The 15,967-nt window shown below is 36.4% G+C and overlaps 2 protein-coding genes and 1 non-coding gene across 3 annotated transcripts in view; 1 reads left to right on the forward strand and 2 right to left on the reverse strand.

Annotated features, from left to right (window-relative positions):
- Positions 1–15,510, forward strand: LOC106868137 (nmrA-like family domain-containing protein 1). Its single transcript, XM_014913270.3, has 5 exons — positions 1–1,467; positions 6,541–6,668; positions 8,087–8,330; positions 10,141–10,334; positions 12,380–15,510. The coding sequence occupies exons 1-5, from the start codon at positions 1,275–1,277 to the stop codon at positions 12,599–12,601; spliced, it is 981 nt and encodes a 326-aa protein (XP_014768756.1). The 5' UTR covers positions 1–1,274; the 3' UTR covers positions 12,602–15,510.
- The window catches only part of LOC106868126 (nucleolar protein 58), a 16,388-nt gene continuing 13,097 nt past the window's right edge, over positions 12,677–15,967 (reverse strand). The window contains exons 13-15 of the mRNA XM_014913260.3: positions 15,303–15,424; positions 13,082–13,117; positions 12,677–12,827 (exon numbers count right to left, since the gene is read on the reverse strand). Of these exons, the coding sequence (XP_014768746.1) occupies positions 12,745–12,827; positions 13,082–13,117; positions 15,303–15,424 (241 nt within the window). The 3' untranslated portion in view covers positions 12,677–12,744. The remainder of the gene's footprint in view (positions 12,828–13,081; positions 13,118–15,302; positions 15,425–15,967) is intronic.
- On the reverse strand, positions 12,941–13,014 carry LOC128250151 (small nucleolar RNA SNORD83). Its single transcript, XR_008266272.1, has one exon. It is a non-coding gene; the product is annotated as a small nucleolar RNA SNORD83 (small nucleolar RNA).

Here is a 15,967-nt window from a genome sequence, read left to right on the forward strand (position 1 = left end):
ACGACTTACTACGTATTACCAACATCAACAAGCGCGGTTCTGACACCTTCGGTGCTTTTAGCGGGACTCACTTCGTTGCAAGCATTCGGTGTAGCTTCCAGTTTGAGAATGATATTCTCCTTCCCCGCTACTAGTATTGACGGTCCAGTCAGAGGTCAGATATTACTTCTTCACCTCACAAAATAATTATTATTCTAAAAAAAAAAAAAATCCACAAAAATTTATAAAATAAAACAGATATCTTAATTTTGCGCCAAAAATCCCTTATGATAAACATACTACCCTTAATACAGAGTAAAAAATGGAATTTTTCCACGGTACAAACAAATATTACTAAAATTTGACAAAGTGGCACTTAAAAATCGAAGATCACCTGCCGGACCAGGCTAAACGACCACAGTGTAGTGAAGCGTAGTGAGAGAGATAAGTCTTCCCCAACTGAGCACATGTGTAAAGAGATCCAAAAATTTCTCTAACATATTATGTAAGTTAAGGTTCGAGCTCCAAGTGTGTGTGTTTTTTTTTGTTTTTTGTGCATCGAGAGCTGAAAGCCTTTGCTATACTACTGCATCTTAAGAATGTATTATATCATTTCAAATAAAATATACTATCCGAAACTGAGCGCATTTGATCACCATTTTACAAAATACTGGCTTAAAGGGTCTGAAGTAGTCAAATATATAGGCTAAGTCTTCTATCGCTTTCGCTAAATTAAATTTAATGCAATGGTCTTCCTGAAAGACCGTTGTATGGAGTTTAATTAGAAAGCCATTAAAATAAGCAGAGTTTTGCTTTATTACAATTCTACTCACGACCAGGATGCATTATAGAGGGACAGATTGATCTTGACAGGTCAAACATTTTATCGCTTAACTATTAATGATTACAGGCAAAGTAAATTTCGGCGGGATTTCAACTACATTTTATATTGTGTACAAAATTTTATGAGAATAAAATCATTTTCAAAATTTTATTGACTAACGATTAAAAAACAAATTAATTGATTTTTTTAAATTTTAAAGAAATGCTTTAAGCGTTCTCATAATGGTCTGACTATATCAAAGGGAGACTACTGATAGAGCACTTGCTAATCGTCAACTGTCACTTCGCCACCGCTCAATAGTGTTTTCATTTCAAATATTCCTTAAGTGGTTCATTCCAGCGTGTTTTTTTTCTTCTTTTTGAATGCTAATAAACATTTAAAGATTGCGCTTATTTATATCTGCATACCACTTATTTGAGTTGTTAAAATTCCACCCAAAAATATCAAAATTATGGCCGAGGAAGCTGAGACAGCACCCGAGACAGAATCAGAAAATGAGACAAAAATCATAACAGTTTTTGGTGCCACTGGCATGCAAGGTGGGTCTGTTATTAGAGCCCTGTGCCAAGAAAGTTCAAAGTTTAAAGTAAGAGCAGTAACAAGACATCCAGACGGAGAAAGAGCCCAAGAATTAAAAGAGTTAGGTACGTTATTGTGTTTCATTTCACTAAATGTTCGACCAAATTTAATTTGAAGCAAGCTGTTCAGTTTTTTAATTTCGTATTTTTAACCAAATTCAAATAATGGGAAAATATAATCAAAATACTTCTTATATATATCAGAAAAGACTGAACTTTAATTTTTTATAAATGTTTAAAGTGTAATAAATAACTGAAAGAAAAACATTGATGTCGCAAATGAAATTTTAAATCTATTTACACTAAAGCCGTTCTTTGTCTCCTGCAATATCTTTGTTTGGGATATTCTAAAGAATAACACTAAAGAACACAGAATAATGTCATTCATCACTAGACAAAAAAAAAGCTTTTAATCATTAATTTGAGATATGTGAACGTTTGCCACTCTATAATTATTGTAGAATTTTGTGCAATTTATATAGTTTCAAAGTTACGTATTTTAATTTAATTTTTTTTTTTTTTCGTACAAGTTTTACATTTTTCTCACTTTTCTTTTTATCTCGAACTTTTGCCATGATAAATAAATATTTTGACACAGGGGATACAAATCTGGCGAAAATGGTTTACAAGTGCGAGTTAGCTTGTCAGTTGGGATATATCGACTTCTAATGGAAGGCTCAATGCCACAAACGTTATACATAAAAAGCAATGAATTAAATATGACTCAAAAGTTGACTAGTATTTGTTTTATCGCCCTCAGAAGTATAAAAAACAAAGTCGACCTTGGCGGGAATTGAACTTGAGCGTAAAAGGAAAGTAAATAATCGTTTCTGTGGCACATTTCCCTTATCAGGATTTGTTTTAGGAAGACAACTATTGAATGTTTTAGATATTTCCCTAAAGCTCAGTTCCTATGTTCATAATAAGTTGATAATTAAATGTTATTTCCATTTATTTTATCTATTAATTAATACCATATAACTCAGGACAACCTGCCCCGTGATCGGCGATTTGAACTGGCTATCCTACCCTATTCGCTTAGTAAGGAGGGGTGTGAAAATGAAACCTGTCTAATGGGCAAAATCCCTCAAACAGAGAGACCCAACGGCCAACCATATTTTGGGGGAAAACACTACATAATGATACAGATAAATTGAAATAACATACTATTTAATGGTTGATGAGAAGAGAGATAAGTGAGGTGGGAGTGCTGAAGTGGAGTGATATGAAACCAGCCACCTCCAAGGAGCAAAGGCTATTCATTAGCAGTGTTAGAAAAGACAAACTGAGGAGTCAACGTGCCTGTAAGCCAGAGGCTGAAGGGTGTCTGTAAGTGATTTTTATTTCCATCTGTTGAGTGACCTTTCTAGGATGTCTGTGTGCGCAGCAACAGCACCATCCCAGATGTGTAATACTCCATTGTGAGTTTCACCTGAGGTTTGTAGAGTATTAGAGTATTAATAATTGTTGAGACTGAAGTATTATTTGAAGAGACAGGTTAGTCTTAGCAATGTTAAGGATGTGCTTTCACAAGGAGAGATCTTCATTGCTAGTGGGGCCTCGCATTGGAAGCAGTCATGAGGGCTCCTGTTACTTGTTAATGGGATTAGGTATAATGTTTTCTTGATATGAGTAGTGTTTGTACATTCTTTTTCTTTTGAAAGAGATACTGTTGGTACATTCCCATTAGAAGATGTTTAAAAACTTTGACCCTAGAACTAGTGAGGTTTAGTGTGTGGTGTTTTGGTTATATTTCAATAATGTATGGTTTGAGAATGAAGTATAGTTTGTCGAATGTTGTTACATGTGACAGCATGTGGGTGATTGGTGAAGGGAAGGAATGAGTCCAGGACAAGACCAGGCCCTATAAGCAGACCAGAGTTGATGCAGTGTATGACAGAAAGAACTTCATCAGCACAAAACATGATAGTACATTCTGATCGAAAGCTATTAATAATAGGTTGTCTAGTCAAGGCTTACTTAAAGTTAAACCACATCAGCAACAAGAATTTAAAACAACTGCTTCAGTCCTTCAACTTTGTTTGGTATTTTTAGAAATTATTTTTTAAGCATAGAAAATTTAATTGTAAAATATTTTAAAATAGTAGGGTGTAGTTTTATTTTATTGATCCCTGAATAACAGACAGTAGAGACAGCCTCAGTGTAATTTGAAATCCAAACACAAGGGGACATAATTAAAAATTGTTTAGCACATTACTGAATCTGTTAGCTTCTGGTCTTTATCATTGTTATTTTATATTCACCTTTCCATGATGGTATAGGATGGGCAGGTTGTCAGTCTAAGTCATTTCTTGTCTGGAGTTACTGCCTTCATAGATTCCAATTTTGGCATGATTTTTATAGCTGGATACCTTTATTAATGCCAGCCATTTTACACAGTGTAATGGTTGCAAATTATTAAGGCAGTAGTACTAGAGACGCTGCATTACCCCCAGCACAACTAAGATATCTTCTTTACCCTGTATTCTCCTTTTTTCCAGGCATCATCACTGAAAGAATGAATAGAAGAGAGAGTGATGGAAAAGAGAATGAGATAAAAGGGGTGGTAGAAATGGAGTAATGGGAATAACAAAGTGACAGGACAGAGTAATGAAAGAGAGCAAGTGATGGACGTTTATATGCTGGTTGTTCATGAAGAGATTGAATAGAAAAACAGCGTGACTGGTATGATGGGGAAAGAGAAAGTGATATGAAGGTAACAGGTGTAAGTGAAGAGGAAGTAAAGTAAATGACAGATAAATAGATGTGAACAACAACGAGCAATAGTAGAAGGATGATTGTGAGAAAGTGATGAACTCCAATAAAGATGGTTGACAATGCAAAAGAGAAAGCTAGTGATAGCTAGCAATAAATATCAATTATATTTATGAAAACCTGTTTTATTTGTAATTTGTGGAAAAGTAACTTCAGTAAAAGCATCAAGTGTGGTGTTAAATTGGATGGGGTGTCAGATTTACCACTCTAATATTGAAACATAGTTTCTCAAGAAAATTAGGGATCTTGACTTCTAACAAATAGTAACCAAACTTCCATCAAATTTTAGGAAAGAAACGAACACACTGACTAATAAGAAAATCTTGCCCACTAAAGAGATAGCTTAATCACTGCTAGAATACCTTTGATCATGGGATTGTTTGCTTGTTTTAAGCTGACCACATTTATAGATCTAATTCATGTTTATTATATCATTATAATTTTACATATTCAAACCAGTCATATCTAACCCAAATATTCTGTTTTATGTTGAAACTGGCCAGATTTGGCCTGTCACACATGCCCTAAAGTGTCATTTTAAAATATATATATACTATCATCATCATCATCATCATCGTTTAACATCTACCTTCCATGCTGACATAAGGGGATGGTTTGACAGGAGCCAGCTAGGTAGAAGCCTGCACCAGACTTCTGTAACTGTTTTAGCAGGATTTTTACAGCTGGATACCCTTCCTAACACCAACCACTCAACAGAATGGACTTAGTGCTTTTTATGTGGCACAAGCACAGGCGAAGTGAGTTTTGGTGAGGTTTTTACAGCTGGATGCCCTTCCAAATGCCAGCCACTTTACAGTGTTGACTGGGTACTTTTAAGTGGTACCTGCACTGACAGGGTCACCAAGTACTTGCAGGACAAAAAAAAAACTCTTTTGAGAAGGGAGGGGACATTGGAGGAGGTGATCTTGTGTCAGATGATGAAAGGTTATAGTTAGGCAGAGAGACAGAAACAGGTGTCTTGCTGTAGAGGAGGTACAAAGTTACCTGGCCAGAGAGAGAGGGAGATCAGAAATGAAGGCAGAAACAGGTGCAGTACCGCAAAGGAAATACATGATTACCTAACCTGAGGAAAGTGCAAGAGAAGGAGAGAGAGGAAGACAGCAGGATAGAGATGGTGACAAAGTGCCGGGCATACACAGTGATACAGTAAGACAGGGCATGGGTAGAACAGGTCAGAAGCTAGCAGATAGCAGTGATACAGTTGCACAGAGCCAAGCGGACAGGATTGGGGAGTGGGAAGTAAGCCGAGTGCATGAAGTGGAAATGTGAGGAAAAGAAGAGATGTAGTTTGGTTTGTTGTGGTAGAGTGTGTGAGAAATTTTCCTAAGTGTTTGTGGGACACATAGTACTTCTAGAATTCAGTTTCACTGACGTGAGTGGATCTTCTCAAGAACTTCATATGGCTAGACGTCTTGGTCCATTGTCTTTTCCTCCATGAGGTCTAACATCCTGAGATCAGTCCTTACTACTTCATCATATGTCTTCCTGGGTCTCCCTCTTCTGCGGATACCATCTACTTTCAGTGATCGACACTACTTTATGCAGCTGTCCTCATTCATATGCCTCACATGTCCAAACCAACGTAGTCTTCTCTCTTGCATGCTACATTGGATTCCTCTTATGCCCAACTTTTCTCTCAATACATTTGCACTTTGTCATACATGTATACTGATGTTGTACATCCAATGGAGCATACTACCTTCATTCCTCTCTAGTCTATGCATGTCATCTACATTCAGAGCCCATGTCTCACTACCATGTAGTATAGCCATTTGCATACAAGCATCATATAGCCTACCTTTCACTCTGAGAGAAAGTCCTTTTGTTGCCAACAGAGATAATAGCTCTCAGAACTTCCTCCACCCAATTCTTATTCTAGAAACAATACTTTCAGAAGATCCTCCACCATTGTTAATTTGGTCACCTAGGCAACAGAAACGATCTACAACCTCAAGAGAGCTTCTTGAGCATTAAGACGACTTACCTGTTAATCTACCAATGATTCCACTGCACCTCATATCCATAGTTTACACTGGGTACAGCGAGTGGAATTTCTTCCAACTCCTTTCCTACATATTCAGCAGAGCCATTTACCCGACAGAAAAAGAGTTTTATCTTCTTTCTTACTAACAACTTTGGTCTTTACTAGGCTAACTTTAAGGCCCTTTGATTCCAGGTTTTGTTTCCATATCTGCAATTTCTTCTCCAATTCTGCTGAAATCTTGAAGCTATGAGATGATGCATGACTAATTCAAAACAATGTGAATAAATTAGCCTTACATTTGAGCGTTATCAGAATGCCAAAAGCTTAAATATTTTCCATTTTTTTGCATGTGTTCACAGGTTGTGAAGTAGTTGAAGGAGATTATGAAGAATGTGACTTGATCAGAGACTGTCTAAAAGGAGCATGGGGATGTTTTGCTGTCACAGATTACTTTGAAACAATGGATAAATCTTGTGAAGTGCAACAAGTAAGCAATATCAACTTTTCCTCTATGTATACAGTTCTCCTCCTTTCATTTTGCTGAGGATCAGTGTTGTTAAAAGCATATATGGGAGCTTTTCTGTAGTCACTCAAGCCAGCTAGAAATATCACTCAGATGTTCTTCACTTCACATCTGCTGTCTTTAAGTAATAAGGAAACATTCGACCATATGATATTATAACACATGGATGAAAGTTATTATGGTCACTGATTGAACACCTTTTGATTACAGATCCATTCTAAAGGGGCTGACCTAGAACTCAACTGTAAAAATACTGTATGGTATTAAGTCATCCTTTGGGAGGAATAATTCTTGGAATTGAAAATTATAATTATTGGATTCAATTGGTTATTGATAGGGACAATACTTCTCGGCCAGTTCTGCTGCATGGTACCTTGGGCAAGTGTATTTTACTAGAGCCTTGGGCCAACCAGATCCTTGTGAGTGGATTTGGCTGACAGAAACTGAAAGAAGCGCATTGTGCGTGTATGCATGCGTCTTTGTTTGCTCCCTCCACTGCTTGATAACTGGTGTTGGTGTGTTTATGCCTTCATAACTTAGTAGTTCAGCAAAAGAGACCAATAGAATAAGTACCAGGCTTCCAAAAAAAACAAAAAAAAAGCACTGGAGTCAATTCTTCGAACTAAAATTCTTCAAGGTGGTGCCCCAGCATGGCCACAGTATAATGACTGAAACAAGTAAAAGGTAAAAGATAACAGCTGCTTATATTTGAAGAAATTTTATGTCTCAAATATTTGATGCAAAAATATTCAAAAACCTTTTGCATTTAACTTTGCCTTGCAGCACAGATGTGGCTGTGTGGTTAAGAAGCTTGCTTCCTAACCATGTCATCTTGAGCTCAATGCCCCTGTGTGACACCTGAAGTAATGTCTTCCACTATACCCTCGGGCCAGCCAAAGCCTCATGAGTGGATATGGTAGACAGAAAGAAGACGCTTGTCATATATCTCACCATGTCAAGACAAGTACATAGAAACACACACAAACACAGGCATAAACATTACACAATATATATATTTATGTATTTGTATGTACCCTTGTATTGACATCACACGATTATTATATATTAGCATCATCATACAAGTTATGGTGTTTGTTTCCAGTGTTCCATGAAAACCATGTCTGGTTATCTTGCCTGGAAACAGGTGAGGGTTGGCAACAGAAAGGGCATCCAGCCATAGAAAATGTCTCAACAAATTCCATGTTCCCCATGCAACCCTGGAAAAAGTGGACATTAAATGATGATGATTGTCTTTTGTATGTTAAATATTTCATGAGTAAATTTTTCAGAAACATTTTGCATCTAACTTTGTCATGGTTTCATGTATATATGAAGATACAATAAAAGAAATCTATTCTATAATTCATTGTTACTCTTTGCAGGGGAAGAACATTATAAACACATGTTGTGAACTGAAGGTTAACCATGTTGTCTACAGTGGTTTAGAAAGTGCAGTTCGCATCAGTGGCCTAGTGTGCGATCACTTTGATGGCAAAGCTGAAGTTGAAGAATATATAAAAAATAGCGGAGTTAATAAGTACACCATTATCCGACTACCATGGTATTACGAAAATCTTTATGAAAACACTCCTCCACAGAAAATATCAGAGAATAAGTATAAACTACGTAAGTAACCAAAACCCATCAGCTATAAAATTCTTTATTCGTTTTGTATTTTATTATATTTATATATTGTTGTTGTTGGAACTCCGTCGCTTACGACGTCGAGGGTTCCAGTCGATCCGATCAACGGAACAGCCTGCTCGTGAAATTAACGTGCAAGTGGCTGAGCAATCCACAGACACGTGTACCTTTAACGTAGTTCTCGGGGATATTCAGCGTGACACGGTGTGACAAGGCTGACCCTTTGAATTACAGGAAGTAAGAGTGAGAGAAAGTTGTGGTGAAAGAGTACAGCAGGGTTCACCACCATCCCCTGCCAGAGCCTCGTGGAGCTTTTAGGTGTTTTCGCTCAATAAACACTCATAACGCCCGGTCTGGGAATCAAAACCGCGATCCTATGACCGTGAGTCCGCTGCCCTAACCACTGGGCCATTGCACCTCCGCTATACTTATATAATCACCTTGTAATTGTTGCTGTTTCCATGAACTAATGGACCTCCTCACACGAGCCTGTATGTTATAAAGTGTAAATTGTATTGGTCCTTCAGAGAATTCTGAAGGTTAAGATTTTACATCCAGCCAAATGGCATAAAGATTTGTATCACTCAATATCTTTACTTATTGTCTAAGGTCATTTAAGCCTGCCATATCTAGCCCAAATATTCTTGCTTTATGCACAAACTGCTCAGGTAGAACTCTCAATTGACAATCTGGCCCTGGGAGACGAATTCTCAATGCACAATACCATGGATGTCAAAAAAAATTTTTAAAACCTTGAGCTGCAGTTCTGTTGTGCCTTCTTCAGTCGTGGAGATGGAGGGCTCTTCCATTGTGACTACTGCTGCTCCATCTCAGGGCCCAACTCTCATCACCTGTGATGACCCTTGACATGAAGGCTTGTTCATCAGCAGCATACTGACAGCGATCTTCGACACAATGTTCTTGCTGCTCATTAGTTAGTAGGCGGGCGAAAAACTTGATAGAGATTCATCATGTTTAATTCAGACCAACACCAGCAATGTCATTGATCATCCTCCAACGATCCTAATGCAGAAACTGTTAAATGTTCTCCACATTTCAATGGGTGATGCTTATGGCAGGTCTTCCAGATCGCTCATTGTCTCCCAGGGACATACTTCCACTTTTAAAGTGCCCATATAACTCATTACCTCATTGCCAAAGCATGCTCAATGTATTTTTAGCAGACTTCACCAATTTAATGCCAAATTTCATGTTGGCTCTTTGTTCCAACTTCAACAAAATTGCAGACTACAGTATACACGTGATCACAAAAACACAAGTTTTATAACTTGCAAAGTAAACACAGTGATGTCACTCGGTACACAACTAGCTTTCACTGCGCATGCAACCATGTGCTGCCATCTGTTGGTATGCTATAGAACTAGTCCAGTAACTTTTTGACACCACCTCATAGCAGTGCAACAAAAGAGACTGATAGAATAAGTACAAGGCTTTTAAAAAAACAAAGTACTGGATCGATTCATTGGATTAAAAATTCTTCAAAATGGTGCCCCAGCATGGTCAGTGTTTGTTTTCATGATCAGTTATAATAAAAACAATTTTACTTTAATCCGAAACTTAATGACACTAACTTTGGGCCAGGAAACTAGCCCCATGTGTCCTAGGGCTTGAGACAGCAATGTCCTGAGTATTCACTCTGTTACTTGGTAATAAATACTTAGTGTGTAGCACCTGTTTATATTTTCCCTTTTGGGTTCTAAATTACAATTCTGTACATTTTGTTTTAAATTTTGGATTCAGTCATAAGCTAATAAGGTTCTTTATTTTTCAGCAATTCCAATTGGCAACTCTTATATGTATGGAATCAGTGTGGATGAAATTGGTGAATGTATTCATTCAATATTCATGAATTCAGAGAAATACCATAAGAAAACAATTGGATTGGCAGCAGATCAGTTCCTTATACATACTTGTTGTAAGATCCTAACAAAGCATCTTAGTCCACTAGAATTCGTCCATGCCCAGGTGAGTGAAATTAAAAATTTGATTTCTATTTTATGAGTTCCTGAGTCAATAGAACTACAATAAGGTGTCTTAAATATTTCATTTTATCCTGTGATACACTGATGTTTGTGTGTATGTATAGGTAAAAAAAACACCTTCGGTCATGAATGACCATGAGATTGCACCTAGGAAGTTCCCCTCCAAGTAACAAGTCTGGGCAAGGTTGTTTATGGAAGATCAGTAGTTGCCCATGCAGACCAGCCTCTTCTCTCCACACCACCAATGTTATCCAAGGTAAGGCAAAGGCTGATACAGCTTGGCACCAGTGGTATCGCAACTCATTTCTACATCTGAGTGAACTGGAGTATTTTGCTCAACTCAACACACAGCCCTGTCCAAGAATTGAACTCACTGCTTCATAATATATATATATACTAGCAGAGGCACCTAGTACTGAAATTTTTCCTTATATATCGGAAGAAAAATGCAAAGAAATTTGTTATTCTAAATTCTTCAATTGGAAAGTCAATTATGCATTCATAATACAAAAGCAAAAAATAATAAAAATGAAAACTTTTATGTAGGGAGATAAATTTTATCACATATGTTGAAGGCAATTACATAAGAGCTTCTGAGTAAACAACATTCATTCTCTGGTTTGGAGCATAGACAAATAAGTCTTGCAAACTACCAACCCTGGAGCAACCAACATAAAGTTGACCACGGGAAAAGCAAGGCTCAATTAAGTGTAAGCCAGTAGATTTCAAAGTCTGACTTTGAGCTTTATCAATAGACATTGCGAAGCAAACTTGCATTGGGAATTTTGTTCGTTTGAACGGAATGAAAATGTCTTTCCCAGAAGCACATACAGTAATGATAGTAGCTTCTTTCACATTAGGTAATAATCTTTTCACAATCAACCTTGTCCCATTGCATAATTTAGGACTCCTACCTTCAGAAAAAGTTTGTGGAGTTCCAAGTTACTCAAGAGAATTAAGGAACTCTGTTGGATAATGGACAGCTTTATTTTCAAGGACTGAATCAATGATTTGTACTCCTTAATGGAAACCCCTTTTGAACCTGTATAATTCAAAATGACGTGAACAAATAAGCACTGAATTCTACTGATTAATCTGAACACTAATGGGCTAAGTCCTCATCATGTTTCATCCAAAGTTGTAGGGGACTGCCAAGTTGACACATGTCCGGTATAATTGCAAAAAGGTTAGTTTCCTTGGAGAATCTGATACTTATGCTTCAGAAAACTTTGTTGATAGCACGTTTCTATAAGTTTCACACGTGTGACCAACTACCTCCTCAAATCTTAGAATACTTGGCTTGCAGGGAACACTAAACTTTTGCAAGAGCGTCAAGTGTTTCCTTGTGCCATTTATTGTTTCTTCAGGTGTAATAATTGGCTAATTGTGGATAAAGGAGTTCTCCAGTTGTAAACCTGTTTGTTTTGTAAAGGTTTTGACTCATTCTTGTCACTAACTCAATAATTTACTTCCCACCACTATCTCATTGACTCTGGCTACTAGTTTATCCTGGCTTACAATTGAATCACTCATGTAAACTTAAGTTATTCAGCTTCCCTGACACTTGCAGGCCATGTCTTGTTACTTGTCAGCAGTCGTTCTACTACTAAATAAATTAGTTATACTTAAACTGCATCTTTACTGTTACATTGACTTTCCACATTACTTACCTATTGCTTTAGTAATGTGCTAAGAGGCATCAGTTATATTGTGCAAGTATGTTAATGATGTATATGGAGGTGAAGACAGCTGCATAAATGCCGATCTCTAATTGTGAATGTTGAACTTGTTTTAAACGGGGGCCACTGTTTCAGTTATACACATATTCATTGACTTACATTTCAAGAGAAACGATTTGCATATGGACTGTAACAAAAGTTGTCAAGCAAAAATCTGACACTGCACTCAGTAACAAGCATAAGGACTAGGTTATTCCCCTTGAACCTATGTTTCTCTTATTTAGTTGAGTGGCTACAGCTCTCTTCATGACCCATTATAGCTGAATTTAAAACCTTTGTCTACTTCCAGATTTCTTGTGATGAATATGAAGATCAGAATCAGAGTATTCCAGGTGTAAAAGAGCTGTCAAATATGTTCCGGTTTTATAAGCAAGCACGCAGTGACCGTAATATAGAAGAATCTCGAGAACTGAATCCTAAACTTTCAAATTTGGATGACTGGGTGAAGCAGAACAAAGAGAAATTGCTAAAAGCCCTTGAAGAAAATGATAAACTAACTGCAGAGAGCTAGTTTAATCACCTTGACTGGTTCTCAAAAAGAAAAGGCATGTAAAAATATTTTGTGATGCCAATAAAAACCCAAAAGTGTTTTTATAAAAAAATTTTATAGATATTTATATATACAAGTCCAGATCTTATCACAGAACGGAATAATTATTCACTTTCGGGCTCCGATTTTATTTTTTTATTTTTCTTTTTCTTTTTCTTCTTTTTTACTTCTGTTGTGTCATCTTTATCTGTAAAGTAAAATATATTTCATATTAAAAGAATATCAAAGGTAGTATCCAATTCATAGAACAACGAATATCTGAATATTAATAATACAAGTAGCTTTGGAAATAAAAAGGTTTGCCATCAGAATAGGGTGATGGATAAGTGTCATCATGAGCTTGACACTTCAATGGATAAAATTCATCATCTGACATCCTTAATTACAAAGCTACCTTCCAAGATCGAAATATGAAGTAACCTTTTAAGCAAATATACATACCAGCCTCTTCTGGTTCTGATTTGACCTCTACCTTCACTGCAAGTTTAAAAGAAAGTAAATCAATTATAAATAATTTATTAGCAGAATGTAGCACTGCTATGGGGCAAATTCAACTTGGAAATGCAAGACTAAGTTTCACTCCAGAAATATTAAGAGAATAATGTCTACAGGATTCAAAACTGAAGTCATTCCATTTATTTGTATTACTAGTGTATGCCTCACCCTGAAAATGTATTCTGTACACATTTCTTGCTCTCTTACGTTAGTTTTGTGTTGTTTCAAAATAAATAGTGCAGTATCTCATTTTCACATCCATGACAGCCAGGTTGCACAAGTCTATTTCAGTAACCTTCTACATACTCTTCTCTTTTATGAGATGGAACACACATGCATCACACCTCCAACCCCTACAATCCTCTGCTAATGCTTATTTTCTCTATCAGCCTGCCATGCTTTATTATTTCTGAATGATAATGACCTTATAGAACATGTCTAATACCTATGTTTTTTTTACCATGCAACTTCATACACAAAGCAGTCAAAATGTAACATTCATGATGGGAAAGACATACCAGTTGACAGGTCCATTGCTGCCATCTAGGATTTAAGTACCTAAGTGACTTCACTAACTACCCCTTTAGCATTTAAACCGACCATACCTAGCCAAATAACTCTACATGCTTTAATGTTCAAACTGGCCATCAACCCTGTCATTCTAAAAATAAATTATCATATCATCAAAATCTCAAAGCAACAGAATAATGCTTGATTAATTCAAAACAATATAAATTAATAAGTATTACATTTGACAATGATCTGAATACCAAGCAGTTAAACCAACCGTATCTAATTTTCCAACTTTTGTAGATCAATAACTGTTTTCAAATTGAATGAAATATGCTGTTTTAACCCTTTAGTGTTCAGATTACTGTCAAATGTGTAGCTTATCTTCACATTGTTTTGAATTAATCATGCATTATCTTGTAGCTTCAAAATTCCAATGTGATATTTTAAAAATAAACTGACATTATAGGGTACACCTAAGAGGCCAGATCTGGCTAGTTTAAACATAGAACAGGTAGAATATTTTGGCTGGTTTAGGTGCTATCATCATCAGTTAACGTCCGTCTTCCATGGGATGGTTCAACAAGAGCCAGCCAGGTTGAAGCCTGCACCAGCCTTCTGTGACTGTTTTGGCAAGATTTTTACAGTTGGATGCCCTTCGGAACACCAACCACTTTACACTGGACTGAGAGCTTTTAAGTGGCACCTACACTGACAGGGTCACCAACTACTTGCAAGACAAAAAAAAAACTTTATAGAAGAGGTAGCATTGATGTAGGTGATGATGAAATGGTTATAGTGAGACATACAGGTGTCTTGCTGTAGAGGAAGTACAAGGTTACCTGGCCAGAGAGAGTAAGGTCAGGAATGAAGACAGAAATAGGTGTGCTACAACACGGAAATACAGAGTTGCCCAACCTGAGGGAGAGGCAGGATTAAAATACCTCATTATTAAGCTAGCCCTTGAGAAATGGACTAGCATTGAATTTTAGAAAATTGTAATTTAAATCACTTTAAGACAGTGAATTGGTGGTCTCGAGTGAGTTTATGTGCAAAATGCTGACGGCTTTTAGGCAAATACATATATGCAATAGTATGTTTGAGAGTTTTCCAGCGTGAAGTACAATAAAACTATACTCCCGAGGATAGCAATCAAGGTTTTTCTTTTGGCATTTCAGTCTCACAGTTGACAGGATCTTCAACTGTTAAAAATAGAAATGCACCCAATTAAAAGAATGTTTTTTGTAATTTAATTTTATGGTGGAGCTTCTGCACCCTATTCTTCAAAATACTTTTTCCTAATCTTGACAATATCCGCCAACCAGAGCTTAACCTTTTAGCCTTCAGGTTACTCTGTCAAATACAATGCTTACTTATTTATTCACATGCATTTTCTCTTAGCTTCAAAATTTCAAAGAAGTGATAGTATAATCTTTAGAATGATGTTGTGAGATAGGTGTGAGGAGCCAGATCTGGTCAGTTTGAAAATGGAAGTAGACAGAATATTTGGGCTGATTTAAATGTTAAATCACTAACATCACATTTTTCAAGGCTTTTCTCACCAATTTCTAGATATTGGAATTACAACCATACTAACATTTATTAACAAGTATCTCTAAATGAAGATTATATACTGAAAGAGAAATATCTCAATTACCAGATTCATCAACTTTTCTCTTTTTGGAAGATCCGCCTTCTGTCACAGTCTCATCCAATTTTCTCTTTTTGCTCTTCTTACTCAATGTGGAATCTTGGCCTTCGTCATATTTCTTAACAACACTGCAAAACGGATGCAAAATTTTATAACCTGAGGTTAAAAAGTGCAACATCGAGATTTAATAAAATCATCTTTTTTTTTAATTAAACTTGTTTGCAATCTATTATATATTAAAATTTAAACATAAAAACTTTTTTATTGTTTCACAGAGCCAACTTGTTTCAGGTGAAATGAAAAGAATGCAAGTTCTTTATTTCAATTTCAATACAACTGCCCCTTGGTTGTGTAGTGGTTACAAATAAATCAATGTTAGAAAAAAGTGCCCTCCCCCATGTTCCCTCATCATTTGATGGTGCTGTGTGTTGGACTTAGTTACATTCCAAGTTTAAACAGCAGCCAAATTCTATTCTTTGAAAAGCAATAATAAAACAAATGCCAGTTCTGAATTTAAAATGCTGTCCAAACAATAAGGTCAATATATTCAACTATACAATCTAAAAAGAGCATCACAGTAAGGTTGCAATCTTAAGAATGGAATCAATAATGGAAAAAAAAAAATCCTACTAATAATTCACATCAATGCTGTCCAAAAACTAAGGTCAATA

The sequence above is a fragment of the Octopus bimaculoides genome, chromosome 1 (genome assembly GCF_046866305.1).
Source record: "Octopus bimaculoides isolate indiv1 chromosome 1, ASM4686630v1, whole genome shotgun sequence".
Lineage (NCBI taxonomy): Eukaryota > Metazoa > Mollusca > Cephalopoda > Octopoda > Octopodidae > Octopus > Octopus bimaculoides.

Coding starts and splice junctions, on each gene's coding strand:
- LOC106868137 (XM_014913270.3), top strand. CDS start 1,275: ATGGCCGAGGAAGCTGAGACAGCACCCGAGACAGAATCAGAAAATGAG. Junction 1,468..6,540: donor CCAAGAATTAAAAGAGTTAG/GTACGTTATTGT, acceptor ATGTGTTCACAG/GTTGTGAAGTAGTTGAAGGA. Junction 10,335..12,379: donor TAGAATTCGTCCATGCCCAG/GTGAGTGAAATT, acceptor GTCTACTTCCAG/ATTTCTTGTGATGAATATGA.